The following is a 16,342-nucleotide window of genomic DNA, read 5'->3' as shown; positions in this document are numbered from 1 at the left end:
GAAACTCTCAATTGTTTCCAAAAAGTGGGAGGTAAATACTCATCCCCTTCCTCCTTTCTCTGAATTGAACCCTGTGGTCTGCTGTTTCTCCTCTCACTTTGGATTTACTTCTTTATAAAGGTATAGCTGGCAAAGAAGTTAACTGTCATGCACAAAACAGAACAGGCTCTTCAATTGCTGCTCCATTCATTAAGAGGACAGATCTCCACCAAACAGTAAGGCAAGGAGGATAGATTTGACCCTCTCTGGGCAGTCCCTTTTCCCTGCCTGCATGAAGTGAGTAACCCTGACATGCTGGCAAACATAGATACAGAGTGGTGTTTCCTCTGCTTTTTCCACTTTACAAGAGCTGGGTAAAATGCCTCTCAGCTTCATTTTGAGGGTTTTCATGCAACACCTGTATTTGTGATCCAGAGCAGGAGGTGATGCTGTGGTTGCAAGCAGGCTATTTAGCTTGCACAGGGCTGACCTGTGAAATGCAGCTCTTTTCAAGGAAGATTTTGATTCTGTTTTATTTTTCTGCAGAAAGCCACTTCCTGTAGTTAGTTTGTTCTTAGTGTGTCTCTTCAGTACTGCACTCAGCAGCAGGTTGCAGAGCCTATTTAGGGCCTCTTACAATGGTCTTCTCGCTTACTTAGTTAAAATGAGAAAGTTAGCCCTGCATTGACCACTTGTTGGCTGATGACAACTTTTACTTTGAATTTGGCTCCCCTCCCCCACCTTAAATCCCTGGCTCAGCAAATATTTGAACCTGCCCAAGTTAATCATGAAACTGAGATCTTTATCTCTGAGAGACATGCAAGCTACTGAGGGTGGTGGTTTCTTTTTTTTTTTTTTTTTTTTTTTTAAACAGTACTAAAGTCAGGTTCACTTTTTAATGATGAATCAGAGTAAGAGGATACCTTCTGTAGAGCACAGTGCTGTAAACAGTTGAGAAGAAGGCTGGGATTTTCTCATTGCATATTGCAGAGATTTTGGTGGAACAGTGGTTGGAAAGCAGAGTCTTCTTTTTCCGAATTACTGTCTGCTTCAGAGCAGTTCCCTCAAAGAAGTTTTTTGTTTTGCTTTTTTTTTTTTTTTAATGAAGATTTTTATAAGAGGAAGCCAATTTTTCAGGTTGTTGGATTGTCTTTTCAGACTGTGTAACAAGGGCAAGCACTTGCAATGCGTAATTTACAAAGTAAGTGATTCGGAATTTCTTTCTGTTTTCTTCATCACTTTATGGAACTATTTTACTGTAACTAATTACCAAGTAGGGATTTAATAGTCTTAAAATATGGGAGTGAAGGTCAGCTACCTGTGGGTTACTCAGGGAAACGCCTGTGTGCCTCCTGTCTTTCCCTGCCCGCGAGCAAGCCTGCCTTCGGCTGAGCAGCAACCGCTTGTGCAGCACAGCAGACTCAATTCAGCCAGAGCTGAATCCGGGGAGAAGTAATTTCTCCTGAAAAGCTTCATTCAACAGAACAAAAAACATTGCTGATCCCACATTTGACCTAAGCGCAGCCTTGTAGTCTTTGCAGGATCTCTTTGTAACTTAATTTAAATAATTACCTTGGCAACTCAATGTTTAGGTAGCAGGTGGGCAAACGTCGAAGCGTGGTGTCAGGACTTGTGCATGAGATGAGTTTAAGTATCCTGTTTCACTTTGAAAATGGAAGGAATCTGTGTGGCATGTCTACCTAAGCAGGGAGGGGAGTCTGCTTCACAATGAATTTAAGCTCCTTAACATATAATGCAGAGCAATATGCGTTTTTTTTAACTGTTGGTACTCCAGACATGTTCTGATGTGTTAACTCTTGTATGAAGGTGATGAGCTGGTGACGGGAGCAGAAGGAGGGGAGATCTGTGTGAAATTCTTGGAAAAACTAGAAATTGTCTTAATTTTTTACTGAGTATTTGTGAGATAGAGCACATTTCAGCTGCGGCAGGATTCCTTATGATGAGGCACAGATAGTTGCTACAGTTACCCTTTGTTGTGGTTATTTTTGGTATCTGATTTTCTGCTGCCGTAGAGGATAGTGAGGATGAAGCACTTGGATTGCTTTCCACAGCACTCTGCTCTGGAATCAATAGCCTGTTCTGTGCGTGTTTCCCAAAGAGGTCTGACAGAGTGGCAGTCCATGATGGGCGGTTAGAAAGAATATTTCTGAGCACCAGGAGTACACGGGAGATGTAAAGTCAAGTTTGGAAGAAGATGCTGACAAGGACTCTTGTTAACTTGGTATTTCAGTGAGAACAGGGTGAAGAAACAATGTGAAAAGGTAAACTAAATCCTGCTGTATCCTGACAGACTGGCGTTCTATATTCAGCAAAATCATTTTTCAAGATCTTAACTCAGTTTTTTTTTTACTTTATTCCACAGTGTTGGAGAGCCTGGTGAATGTAAGGTTACAATATTTGATGTTTACGTTTCGAGATGAGTTAGTCCAGATCAACTGGAATTGTATTTTATTATAAAGTGATGCTGGGGGGGGGCATCTATTGCAGTGTGTCCCCTTTATATAGTAATTCTGGGAACATCAGATCTGTGCGCCCATTAAAATACAGAAATCTGTACACTTTGAAAATGTATTTCATATATATATATTTCATTATGTGGATATGTACGTGCTTAAGTACATGTGTGTGTAATGGGCACATAACGGATACTGACACACACAAACACGCATGCAGAGTCATGCTCTTATTCCCTTCCATATCTTAACATGTACAGAAACCCTCCAAAGCCTTTTCAGCGATAAACTCCAGGCGTCCGAGTAGGAAAATCAGTCTAAGAAGTGACCTACCTATCCATAAAGGGAGCCGTGCTGTGTGTGAGCGTGCATGTGTTGTGTGCGTGTGGTGTGTGAGAGCTACGTGCTGCAGCATATCAGCCTTTTGTCATCCTGCCTGCCTTGGACTGTACCATGCTGCAAAGTCAGGAAAATGAAATGGAAACAAGGGTGTGTGAGAAGAGCCCGCTCTGTCTTTTTGCTTGTAATACCAGGTTTATATTGCGGTTCTGCTAAATGCAGGTTCCTTCTGAAACTGAAATTGTTCGAAGATTAACGTAGAACAAAATGATGAAACAGGAGTGGTCTGGTGACATTATTTTGACATGATTGGCTGAGGATTATGATGTAATAGGTTACAGTGCAGCCCCTTATAGGTTTTAAAATGAATTCCAAGACACCATTACAAAGAGAGCCTGACTCTTTCCTTGTATCTGAGCTTACTCAGTGAAACTCATACAAATGTACAATACTGTTTGGAATATGGAAGAACTGGATATAGAATATCCTAAGACAGATATAAACTGTGGCACAGACTTGATGTTTTACATAGAAATGGATCCACCAGGTAAAACTACAGTCTTATTATGAAAGACTTAATTCTTTTTTATCTCTATGATAGATGCTGAAAAATTCTTAGTGGATATGTAAGATTTATTTACATTGTCAGTGCTACAAATAGTTTTTCCTTTTTTTCCTTAATAAGAATTGTATTTCAGTGCTTGTTTATAGTAACTAGTATCATAACGTGTAGAAATACCTGCCTGCTTACTTAATTGATTTTTTTTCTGAATTAACCTGTTTCTGCTTTGATTATTTTTTTGTCTGTTGTGAAGAATTTCATTTCTTTTGTAATTATTTTTTGCTATATTTGTTTAACGCTGTGGCTAAAAGGAGATGCTGTAATAACACTTCTATTTTCTGAAGCAGTGATTACAGACTGTTGGTTTGGATCGTTTTAGAAAGCACTGATTTTTAAAATCTAACAATATTAATTGAATGCTTGATATCACATCATCTTCTCGTATCACATAAAAATACTGTGCTCTCTTTATTTTCATTGCATCATCTTTTGTAGCCAGTATAATATACATACAGGGATGTTCATAAGGAGCGTTGTACTTACTAAGAAACTAAAAGAGCTGGGATGATTTTTTATTCCTGACCCCCATAGAGTCCCCCTTGCTAGTAAGTCAGGAGTGCTGCAGTGTCTTCCTCTGGCAGCCACTGGTATACGTATGCATCTTTGACATTGTGGAAAGGGGCTGTGGTTTTTAATCAGCCCTGGCATTTGGAAGACAATTTATTCTGAAGAATTCTAAGATTAACGCAAGGGATATTTGGGTCACAGATGGGTTTCTTAAAGTGTTTTTTGGCAAATCATTGCACAGAATGCAGAGGATCATGGAAATCCAGTTCATAATATTAAAACGTACAGTACTGCTGCGGGTTTGCATTTTCTATTACTCAGCTTCTAGGTGAGACAACAGCATTACTATAAGATCACTGTGTAGGAGAAAAAAAAATTAATTTCTGCATGTTTTATTATTTACGGTTACCGGAGATAGTGGAAGAAGGTAAAACCAAACTTCAGAATATTTTTTTTTTCGAATGTTCTTATCAGAGCAGAAAGAGATAAGACGTTATATTTTGCTTAAAATACGTTATTGGAAGACTAGCATACTTTTTTTTGAAACAGTACATCTATCTTGTTGAATTGTATTGTTTTCAGAAAAATATCTTCATTGGTTAATTGGTTACTTTTAAATACTGCTGGAGGTGGAATACTCCATAACTATTTCTTTTCTCATTCATGTAATAATCTGTAATTTCAAGGGATGTGTGGTCATGTTTTCAATGAGTTATAATGAACTTTTCCCCCCTTTATTTGTAGCACTGCCTCCTAAGCCACCGAAACCTAATACTGTAACTAACAACGGCATGAATAACAACATGTCATTACAAGATGCTGAATGGTACTGGGGAGATATATCAAGGTAAATCAGCTCAAGACATGTAGTTCTCGTGTTTGACTTTATGTTCTTGCTGTGTTATTCTTTTTTTATGTACTCTGCATAAATACAGGAAAATTACAGTAATAAGAGCTATTTTTAGGATATTTTCCAACACAATCATATCACATTTGGTTTTATTCCAGACATGACTAAAAAGTTACTGGCAGTCCATTAGAATGTAATGCATGAAATGATTTGGTGATTGTTCTGTTATTTTAAGATAGCTGTATAAAATACTAGCATGAAAGGACAACACTGAGAAACAAGTATTTTTTTATCCTGTTTTTCGTCCAGAACCACAACTGTAGGCACAGTACTTAACAAGCCAGACTAACAAGTGCTATGTATTAGCAACATTTTTCACTATACTATATATAGGTACATTAAACCAGCACTGGCTGCTCCGATAGCGCAGGCTTGTATGAACAAGCAGAAGAACTCTGCAAGAATATCATTTTGTTTCAGCAGTGAGAGGACATAGAATATAGTGTTTTTGTATCCCAGTTGTTCTACAGTAATAGTAAATAAGTTTTTAAATAACTGTCTGAGTTTATATGGAGATCAAGGAGGCTTATAAAAGAGTTATTTTAAAACAAGAATTTAGAGCACAGAGAGATGATAATGGAGTGAGAAGTAACTGAAATGATTAGTTACTTTTGCTTTCATTTTAGAGAAGAAGTAAATGAGAAACTTCGAGACACTGCTGATGGTACCTTTTTGGTACGAGATGCTTCAACCAAAATGCATGGAGACTACACACTTACTCTAAGGTAAGATGTTAGGTCTGAAATATGTGACAGCAAAATGCAGTACTGCATTGAAAAGACAGTGTTCTTTAGGAAATAGTACTCCAAGTATGCCTCACTTTATAACAAACTTTATTTGCAGGAAAGGAGGAAATAACAAATTAATCAAAATATTTCACCGAGATGGGAAATACGGCTTTTCTGACCCACTGACTTTCAACTCTGTGGTTGAGCTAATAAACCACTACCGGAATGAATCTCTAGCTCAGTACAATCCCAAACTTGATGTGAAATTACTGTATCCAGTGTCTAAGTACCAGCAGGTAATTTGCTCTATTTTCTTTATGTTCCATGTAGATAAAGGGAAATTATCGCAGACTGTTACAAAGAATTTCAGCTCTGTTAATATTGTAAAAAATAAAAGGAATGTGAAAGTGAGTATTTTTATTTAAAACTAGCTCCAGAAGCTGCTTATAAATAATTAAAACTTTAAATACTGTAGATACGTTATTAAGAAAGAAGCTTATGCAAATAACAGATAGCCCACTCATTGCAGATGAAATATATCATTTCTATTATAAATTGCACACTCGTTATGGAAAACTGCTTTTTGTCATTAATTTCATTTGTATTTGCACATGGTGCATATAGTACATCTTACCTCTATATTGATAAAAGAGGTGTCACATTTACCATGTAAATATTTGAGCTTTTTTAAGCAGTTCCGAAAATCTGTGCAGTGTGTTGTTGATTTATGAAATATCTTTTCTTCTGTTCCCAGGATCAAGTTGTTAAAGAGGATAGCATTGAAGCAGTGGGTAAGAAATTACATGAGTATAATACCCAGTTCCAAGAAAAAAGCCGAGAATATGACAGACTCTATGAAGACTATACACGAACATCTCAGGTAAGACATGTTTGAAACCAAAAGACTATTGTGTGTTGAGGAGAATGTTACTGTAAATTCATACTGCCATCTTTTTCCTTCTTCCTCCTCTTTTCCACTGCCTTTACTGTTGCCCAAAAACAGGAAAACAACATACTTAATGTGCTAGCTCAGTGCAATGGAATTGCTTACTTGTATTTGAACAGTCGCCACCTGCAACTTAACACTATGCTCAAGGGTGACACATGCATCCAAAGCAGTCACAAAGCTACTTTGATCTACCAGCACTTCTGCATGCTGTCTTCTTCTGTCCAAGTTATGGTTTTCAAGACACATATGCAAGGAAGCATTCTGTTTTATCACCAGTTTTGAAAAGATCTGCTTTCAGCTATGCAGGCTGGAGAGGTGGCGTGTAGATACACTGATAGAAGGAAAAGCTGCTTCTATCCTCCTTTCATTTTAAACAATTACTAGCCATGTCTTGAAGCATCGGTGAATTAGTGCTGTTTTACACCACTGGAATCCAGACTGTTCCTTAAAGTTAGCAGAAAATAAGACTGAAAGTAATAGGAAAAAAACAGAGATGTGCAGGCAACTTTTGTTTCATCACTACAAAGACTTAGGTATTGACTAGCTAGGTAGAGGCAGGAGGATGGACTAGACGACTGGAGATCTGTCCTTTCCAGTGGCTTGTAATTTTTTTATTTCAGAAAGTCAGCTGTACTTCTAAGCCTTGATACAAAGGGAAAATTGGATTGCCACAGGGTTTTAATCCTCAGAAACAAAATTTACTTATACAAAACAGAGATTGCATTTAACTCTTTGTCTAGTAGGTTTTCTTTCCTGGAAAGCCTTATCAAGATAGCCTCTTGCACAGATCCGATTTCTCTATTTTGTACTGCAGACAGAATACATTCTGGTAATTGGATATTGAAGTCATTGTTAAAACATGCTCAAGTGTTTCCATGATACAAACCAGTAAATTATCCCTCTGTTTGATAACCACTATAATTTAAACAACTATTTTATTTTCAGGAAATTCAAATGAAAAGAACAGCTATTGAAGCATTTAATGAAACAATAAAAATATTTGAAGAGCAGTGCCAGACGCAAGAGAGATACAGTAAGGAATACATTGAAAAATTTAAACGAGAAGGAAATGAAAAAGAAATACAAAGGTCAGTATTTGTATTTGCAAAACCAAAGTAAGACTGCAAAGTTAAAGTAGATCAGTTGTAAGGAAAGAAGACTTCAAATGGGGTAGACGTGAACTGCAGAACATGAAGCTACATTTAGAGAAATGATCTGTTTTAGTTGTCTTGATGAGAAAACAGAAGGTATAAAGGTCAAAATAAAGCACGAGAATATAACCTATCACATTGTTCTATTCAGAATTATGCACAACTATGAAAAACTGAAGTCTCGAATAAGTGAAATTGTGGACAGCAGGCGTAGATTAGAAGAGGACTTAAAGAAGCAAGCAGCTGAATATAGAGAGATAGACAAGAGAATGAACAGCATTAAGCCAGACCTCATACAGCTGAGGAAGACAAGAGACCAGTACTTGATGTAAGTATCATTATGAATTAACAAGTTCTTGCTTTGATTTTTTTTTTTTTTAACTGGCATCCAACTTCTGTGACTAATAATTAATTTTGTTTTGCAATTATTCTCCAGGTGGCTGACTCAAAAAGGTGTTCGGCAGAAGAAGCTAAATGAATGGCTTGGAAATGAAAATACAGAAGAGTGAGTATTCTGAGATTTAAATATTCCTGGTGTTTCAAATCATCTTGCACAGAAGTGAGGTAGAATGTATTTGATTCCAGGACCACAAAAGGGGAATCTCTAGCTTAGGTCTCTTGTAACAGTGCACACAGTTAACACATGGCAGCAGGCCTAATACAAATATTCAAAAGGACACTTTGTCAGACCCTACTTGGCCGTTACTCAGGGAAGTGTGGATCAGGTTACCATAGCAGAGCACAAGAACTTAACCTGTGTCTTTATTCTTGTGAATGAAGTGAAGATTATAAGGTGTTAGTGTCTTAGAGAGATGCCATATGAGTGGATAAATTGTTCAGAAGATCTTTTAGGTGCAGACAGAGTGTTTCCAAATTGCACTTGCTGATATTATGGTGTTATCCTATACTAGGTAACATCAAAATAGTAAGTGAAGTTGTTTAAAGAAAATCTTCATTTCTTTTGTCTCCGAGACTGTCCTTGTCAGTGAATCTGTTAAATACTTAGATTTCTACTGACAAATTAAATTTTTAGAACTTGACTTTTTTTCTGAAGTTGCAAAGAGAGTAAATGAGTGGAATAAGCAGCTGTAAAACCCAGAGGGGCAAAAAAAAAAAAAAGAGAACCCATCTTTCCCAATGAATTATATCCATGTGAGATTGCTTATCTTGGTGGACTACTTGGAGATTCTTCAGAATCTCCAGTTGTAAACAGAGTGGGAGAGGCAGTGCCCACCACTGCAGGCTGCTGGCAAATAGGCTGCACTTAAAGTGTAATATGTTGAAGTGGTGGTGTCCACATAGCTGAAGCAGAGGCATCTTCTTTCACAATGGGTTTAACTCAGAGAATTCTTTAAAAGTCTGAATCAGCTTTGTAGAGGTGACTGTTCTGTTAGAGAAGGTCCTATTACATATTACTACATGTTTTCTTCATAATCTGGTTATAAGAAAAGAGAATCCTCTACTATGTAACCCTTTCTACAAAGCCGTCTTTCATATGAATAATTTATCTACCTGTACTACTGCTTGTAGCTTTCACATGCAGCAGATGTAATCAATATGTTGCATGATTTTTCACTGCTGACCAAGCGTTCTGATCTTTGGAAATAAAGCTGACTCAGTGGATATTGATTTCACTGGGCTGCTGTTTACCAAAACGTGGGGCAATGGTAGAGGTACCGAAGTGTTTGCAGCATATTCTGGAAAATAAGACAGCATCCTTTTTATGTCCTTCAGATCCATATGAGTATTTTTAAAAGAAACAAGGTCCGTAAGTTTTATTTTTATTCAGCAAGTGAAATGTATTACATGATTTACATCCCTAGTTCTGTCTAAGAGGTGACCTACTAACCAATAACTTAGTGTTTTCCCAAGTAATATGAAAGGTGTTCTACCTTATTCCTGCAGCACATTGCGTGTAGCTCTGCAACATGTTGCACAACAAATATTTTGTCGTATTTTGACAGCCAATACTCTATGGTGGATGATGATGAAGACCTGCCACATCATGATGAGAGAACATGGAATGTGGGAAATATCAATAGAAGCCAAGCTGAAAATCTCCTGCGAGGAAAGCGAGATGGAACATTCCTTGTTCGAGAGAGCAGCAAACAAGGCTGCTACGCCTGCTCTGTTGTGTATGTACTCTAACCTGTGAATGATTTGAACAATCTTTGAGGCGGCTCAAATGCTGGGCCTTGAGCAAGGGGTGTAGATACATATTTGCATATGCATGGTTTCCATTGGGTCTTTAGGCTTAGAAGCTGATCAACAAGTCTTCAGGCCATGAAGAAAGGAACATAGGGCACAAAACAACTCATTTATCTGCAGCTACTAAATCCTGCCTATCTCCTGTGTCCTGTGTAGAGTAGCCCAGCACCTGGGAATTCAGGTTAAACGTAACCTTTTACCAGTATCCTACCATAGAAGACAAGAGTGCTATGCAGTGATGAGCATTTTAAGGTTTCTTGTCCACATCTTAGTTTCCAGCTTAGTTTTATGGTATTGGGAAACTAAAAACTGTTTGTTTCTTTTCCTCTTTAGGGTGGATGGAGAAGTGAAGCACTGTGTGATAAACAAAACACCTACTGGGTATGGATTTGCAGAGCCATATAACTTGTACAACTCTCTGAAAGAACTGGTGCTACATTATCAACACACATCCCTCGTGCAGCACAATGACTCTCTCAATGTCACGCTAGCCTACCCAGTATATGCACAGCAGAGGCGATGAAGATCTTAATACTCTGGGTTGTTCGGTTTTTTTCTAAAGGAGAGATTTGACAACATTGAGGCCTCTGGAGAGAGAAGGCTCCTTTCAGTCTTACTCAAGAATTTGAGCTGCAGTGTCAAAGCTGTCTGTCTTCAGATGGGACTAGAGCTTTCCTTCACAACTGCAGTGGGAGAGATCACAGCATTAAGCTGTGAATGTATGCTTCTAATCTGAAGTGCTTTTTTTTTTTTCCTTCCCAATTGAGAAACGGAAAACACAAGAGTAAGAAATCTAACCTGATCTCCCTGCAGGGACATAGAGGCCTTTAACCATGGTGCTTGTTTACGACCACTTCTGAAGCTTTACCAGCTAAAACATTGGATTCTGCAAACACAATGTTTAAGAGGTCTTTTCATTCACTTATTGGCATTTCTTGGTCCAGACCTGGCTGGGATTTGGTGTTGCCGCGCTCAATGGATCCAGACACACAGCATTGTGGATTTTTTGGTTTCTGGTGAATGACATGTAGCAGAATGGCACTTTCATTTATAAGGGACACTTTAAAGGACTTCAGTTACAGTATGCTGTTAAGAGAAATCGTGATAGTGAAGTGCCAGAAAGTGTTTTGCTTAGACGTTTAAAAATCCTGTTTTAAGAAAACAGGTCTTTCAATGGCATACAGTCTATAATAGTGTACATAGTGTTGGATGGCTAACTATCATTGATGGAAACTATCAGTACCAAACTGCTTCTCTTTTCCTCTTTCTGTTTGCTAAAAGCTGAATTCTTAGACTATGCTATGCAATACTGAATTTTCTTTAGGCTGTAGTCTTCTCTTGAGCATGTCTACAGGTTAAACTTGTTTTTCTTTCTTCTTTCTCTGCTTCCTTTTTACTTTTTTTTTTGCCTGACAATATTTTTTTTTAATGTACAGGAAGCCACCAAGAGTTGGCTTCATAATTAAAACTATGAAATATTTTACAGTTTTCTTTGTACAGAATATTGAGCTACTAGCTCCACGTTTTAAAAGTTCATAATTTTTTTTTTTTTTTGACTAAATATTTTGTTGGGCAGTGCCTGATAAGCTTCAAAGCTGCTTTATTCAATAAAAAATATATGAACCTTACAAAATATCATGGACTCCAACAATATTGTTTCAGAGGCATCTTTAGAATACGGTACCATGCTATGTTTGCTTTTTGAAGCATTTTGAACTTCTGTCATGATTGTCTTTGTATTTAGAAGATAAAGAATTGTGTATCCTTCTCTGATAATGACTGCAGAAAAACAGGAAAATTTGGCTACTGGGTTAGATAGGTTGGATTTCAGAATGAAATCATGCTTCATAGTAAATAAATGACATCTTGATCTACTGCAGCAGAATTCTTGTCAGCATGTCAAGGTATTTTCATTTCATATGAAGGACGTTTCTCTAAACTGTTGCTGAAGTTTGTTTTTTCATATTAACATTCTGAAAAAAGTTCCCATCTTTAGGTAGAACAATCGGATACAACATAGGGCGAATTACAACTGGAAAACCTCTGTTTTTTGACAGTGATAAGGCTTTCCTAATTAACACTTTGGATTTGTTTTCATAACTTTGTAGACTGAGGGAATATCAAAGTGAACGCTTTCATAATTTCAAGCTCCAGAGATTTTCAGTTATGGTTCAGTTAAAGGAAATTTAAAAAGTTCAACTAAAGTAAACTTATTAGTAATTCTGGGGCAATTCACTGTGGATGGTTTGTGATGGCCATGTTTTGCCATCGAGGTGTCTCATAACAGCTCTGCTTTAGAGTTACATGTGGTTTGATTCCAAGTATGCAGTGCTTCTTAAGCTATTGGGAATAATAAGAAATGTGCAGGTCTCCAGTAATTTTTATATTTTCTTCTACTTTTTTTACATTATCCCTTCATTTATGAGGCTGTAAATCTTTTTATCTTATTTGGATTTTGTGCTTTATTTGGTAGGTTGTCTTTGCTTTCCTATAGATGTATTTTCTTGCTAGAATCTATATCAGGAAACAAGATTCAACCAACATTCATGTGTCGGGATAGTTACCACTTGCAAAATTATTCTGATTTTTTTTTTTTTTCTGAATAGAATTTTAGTCTTCATGCCTTCCCTTCTGCATTCCACTCTTTTCAGGCCTCCCACAATAGAATCATGTAAATTTGGTGTTCTAGTAACTTTTTTTTACTGTGGAAAACACCAACAATTGCTCTAGCATGACGGTCATACTACTGGGCTTGAAGTTACAAATTAGCTCAATACACAACTTAACACTTGTAGCAATCCAAGGTATTCTTCAGACATATATTAATTTTTGAATGTTAAATATTTTACGAGTAAAATTGTATTTTTTGTTCTCTATAAGCAAAATATATGTAATCTGAATGGATGTTTCACCTTGTATTTCTCAAGAAATTTCATGGAGTTAAGGCATTTGGATCTGATTTTCCTCATATTAAGTAAACCTCTGCTGTGTCAGTGGGCCATATCCTTAGCATGCCCAGCCCAGTAAGGGATGTCATTTGTTCCTGTTGTGCTGTACTACTTCACTTCATCTGTGGTTCTAGCAGAGAAAAAATAGTGTGCGTGCAAATTTGACACTTGCTTTTATTGCACAAGCAACAATGAGAAATAAGCACTATGTTGTGGGGATAAATGCTTAGGGCTTCGTTAAGGGAAGTTCTGCCTACACAGGGTCTGTGCAATTCACAAGGATCACTTGCGCCCTCCAAGTGGGCCTGAGTGGGATTACTTTGGTACCTAGGTATTGTGTGGCCTCTGTATTTCCCTCCCTCCTTAATGCATGGATCTGCATCCTGCCAAAGGCCCTATTCACTGCAGAGTTTGTCCTTAATATACCGTACTGTTCACTCCAGTTTTGATTTGATCTCAGACTAATAAACTGAAGAAAAAAAAGAAAAAAAAAGCATGTGGATATAACCGAAGAAACACATTGCTTCTGTGTTTCTATTGACGTGTACTTTTTCCACCTGATATGTCTGAAAGGTGGGAACTGTTTTGGTTCTTTTTTTTTTTCCAGTTGTTCGGGGAATTTTTAATTTCATTTTAAATCCCTGAATTATGCTGCACTGCAGCAGCAGTTGTGCAAGGCTTTTGAAAGGTATGAGGCAAAACACAGAGAACCAACACCCACAAGCAAAATTAGGAGTTTCTGTTTGGGGATATTGCATGTGTGCATCTTGTGCATATGCGCACACACTTGCTGTGTTTATATATGAATAGATCTCAGTATAGGTGCATTTTCACCAAATGTGATCATTTTGCTGAATTCAGTAAGTGATATCATTAATTTTGTGTAAGACACAAACGCACTAGACCTTCGTGGGTGCAGCATGTTTCCAAATGCAGTTTCTGTGTTGTTGTTTTTTCAAAAAAAAAAAAAAAAAAAAAAAAAAAAAGCTTGTCTGTATAGTTCAGTTATCTAAAAAATCTTGTCAAAAAATCTGTAAAACCAAATCTTCAAATTTTCTATTTGGTGTCAGCTGTTCTGTAGTAAAGAAATGGCTTTGTCTTGTAATTGGCAATGAAATAATAATGCTTGGGAAAACATGCAGATGCTTCTAATGGGGAAAACTTACGCTGATTTTCACACAGTGCTTTTGCTATGCATGGTATTAAGTTGGGAAAGTGAATCCTGGTAGTATTTTTTTCAGGGTCACTTTTAGAAATGGGCAGCTCAAAATACAATGCCTCCCATAGGACGGGGTTCCAAAATGCAACATTTTATGTAGAATCGTGTTGTATTTGCTGACTGGAGAGCTAAACTGGACTGGGGGAGTTGGTAACGTTACATTGCGCTTGTCCTAATGAGACTGCATTAGCTGCCCAAGATGCTGCTATTTTTTTTTTATTCTTGTTTTTAAAAATAAAGCTCTGTTCTGTTAAATGTCTTTAAAACATTAAGATTGCTTTGTTTTAAAATGGTCTTCAAGGAGGTGGAGGGTAAAGTGGGTTGTAAATTGCCTTCACAAGGCAACAGTGAAAACATGCCTCCTTGAAATTCTGTTTAAGCTATAGAGTTGATGGAGCTGTGTCTTGTTTTTAAGTTGCTTTAAAAATTGTAATAAGTCTTCAAGCAGAATAAAAGTTGTTTTGAAAAAGCTTTCCAGTTGTTGAGGCTTCAGTAAAGACTGAGATGTCTGTTTACCAGAACCGAATAAAGTAGCTGACTAGCTCCAAAATATTCTTGTGCCAGAATGATGGTTCTACTAGTTTCATACACTTGCAAGAGCAGTGCATCTGCCTTCTGCATTGAAAGCAAAATTCTGTTTCTTCTGAAATTTGAATGAGTGTGGTTACTGATATCCATCAAGTTAGCGTAACAACATTAGCTAGAGGTAACTCACCACTCTTGCCTTCCCCTACCTGTGAAAACTAAGGTGACAGTGAAGAAAAGGGAGAAGTTAGAGGCTGACATATGGTATTAGAATTTTTCAAGCACATCCACATCTTGCCTTTAGAAGTTCCCTGGGGAACCCAGCCAATCCCTCTGGAAGAATAAGGAGATTCCTGTTCCCAAGTTTTGCATTCCAAAATCTGCCCATTTGTTGCTCACTGTAGTCACAATACCAGCCAACTGAGGTACTCAGGTACCACGGGTGGAAATTAGTAATTTTTACAACATAACCACCAGCCTTTACAGGTTCTTAGAAGAAACAGATGAAAGGCTGTACTGAATTTTCAATTCACTCAATACAGAGTGAGGTTAGATCTCTGAGAAACACGTGCATTGCAGTTTTTGCAATTAGTAAGCTGATTCTTTTAAATAGACACCACGCTTATCTTTTTCCTGCTCACAAAGCGTATATTAAGCAACACAAGCTCTTCTGTAAGCCAGAGAGATCCACATCTAAAAATAAGGTTATGGTTGTGAATCACACATCTCCAATTATCAGCTCCTCAGAGACATGATTGGTTGATCATAATCTTCAGAAATGTACAGACCAGTGGCTTTTTGGCCTCTGTCATATGCTGTATTGAAATCACACTTGGCAGACTGAAAAGAAAAAATGTCACTCTATTTTTGTTGTCTGCAGACAAAGACATTCCCACTTTTCTTTGCTTTCTTCCTAAGACTTTATGGTCATTTTTTCTTAAGGAACGTGAAAAGTTGCTTGAATTTATCTTTGTGCAGCTACAAGTTGATGTAATTTTTTAAAATGATTGGGAATACTTTCCAACTTCTGTCTGTCCCCAAGCCACTTAACTCCCATGAAGTCCCAAGCACAGGTAACTTCTTGCACGTCCCTTTGAGTCAAAAAGAGAAGAAGGGATTTTAGACTTCTTGCTGTCCTGTGAAGCAATAGGTGATGCCTCCTCCCCTCTCAGAAGGAACACGGGACAAATGAAGACCCTCGCAGCTGTCTGTCGGGATTCAGGCACAAAATGGCAGGGATGAGCAAACTTCTGTAGCACAGCTCTGTGTGCTGTGAGGCCCACCTGCGTTTGCAGCCCTCCTTTACATCTCCACAGCAAAGGACATCTCTGTTTTGCAGGGGTGCTCAGAGGGACTCTGACATCTCTGGAGTATTGAGGAGACAACTAATGTTTACAATGGCCTATGATGTCCTGTACAAGTCCAAACAGGGCTGCATCTGCTTCTACCTGGGAAACAAGTTGACTCCCTTCACCTTCCTCCCCTCCATGTCTTGAGTGCCCAAGGCTGAGACAGGCACCAGCTACTGTGGGCTATGCCAGTCCCATGGAGATTGCCCTCAGCTGCAGTGTGGAAACTAAGGAGACTGTAAATGCTGAGGTCCTGCCAGCATCCCTGATTGGAAATGAGGAAGAAAAATTACTAGTTCTGCTTTACCTGCTGGGACGTGGGGTCAGACACGCTTCTAGCCAGAGCAAAGTTGTGCGAAAGTCACTGCACCCATCTTTAATGCAGCTGAAAAAAGAAGCATTAACTATGGGAGCTCAGCAGAGGATGTGGCTCT

General features: G+C 38.0%; 1 protein-coding gene across 4 annotated transcripts in view; it reads left to right on the top strand.

Moving 5' to 3' along the window:
• Window positions 1-14,505, top strand: part of PIK3R1 (phosphoinositide-3-kinase regulatory subunit 1) — a 56,562-nt gene extending 42,057 nt beyond the window's left edge. For 2 of the 4 annotated variants that reach the window (XM_052670255.1, XM_052670256.1), the window contains 9 exons: window positions 4,666-4,768; window positions 5,458-5,556; window positions 5,675-5,855; window positions 6,314-6,439; window positions 7,454-7,596; window positions 7,811-7,987; window positions 8,096-8,164; window positions 9,624-9,794; window positions 10,201-14,505. In XM_052670255.1, the coding sequence (XP_052526215.1) occupies window positions 4,666-4,768; window positions 5,458-5,556; window positions 5,675-5,855; window positions 6,314-6,439; window positions 7,454-7,596; window positions 7,811-7,987; window positions 8,096-8,164; window positions 9,624-9,794; window positions 10,201-10,390 (1,259 nt within the window). In that variant the 3' untranslated portion in view covers window positions 10,391-14,505. Of the gene's footprint in view, window positions 1-872; window positions 1,181-2,613; window positions 3,340-4,665; window positions 4,769-5,457; window positions 5,557-5,674; window positions 5,856-6,313; window positions 6,440-7,453; window positions 7,597-7,810; window positions 7,988-8,095; window positions 8,165-9,623; window positions 9,795-10,200 lie in introns of those variants that run through there. The other 2 variants (XM_052670258.1, XM_052670257.1) reach the window with 2 other exon arrangements.
• The last annotated feature ends 1,837 nt before the right edge of the window (window positions 14,506-16,342 follow it).

The sequence above is a fragment of the Tympanuchus pallidicinctus genome, unplaced genomic scaffold (genome assembly GCF_026119805.1).
Source record: "Tympanuchus pallidicinctus isolate F22 unplaced genomic scaffold, pur_lepc_1.0 scaffold9, whole genome shotgun sequence".
NCBI classification, from domain to species: Eukaryota; Metazoa; Chordata; class Aves; order Galliformes; family Phasianidae; genus Tympanuchus; species Tympanuchus pallidicinctus.
The sequence above is the reverse complement of the archived record's forward strand: the minus strand, read 5'-3'. Positions and strand labels throughout refer to the sequence as shown.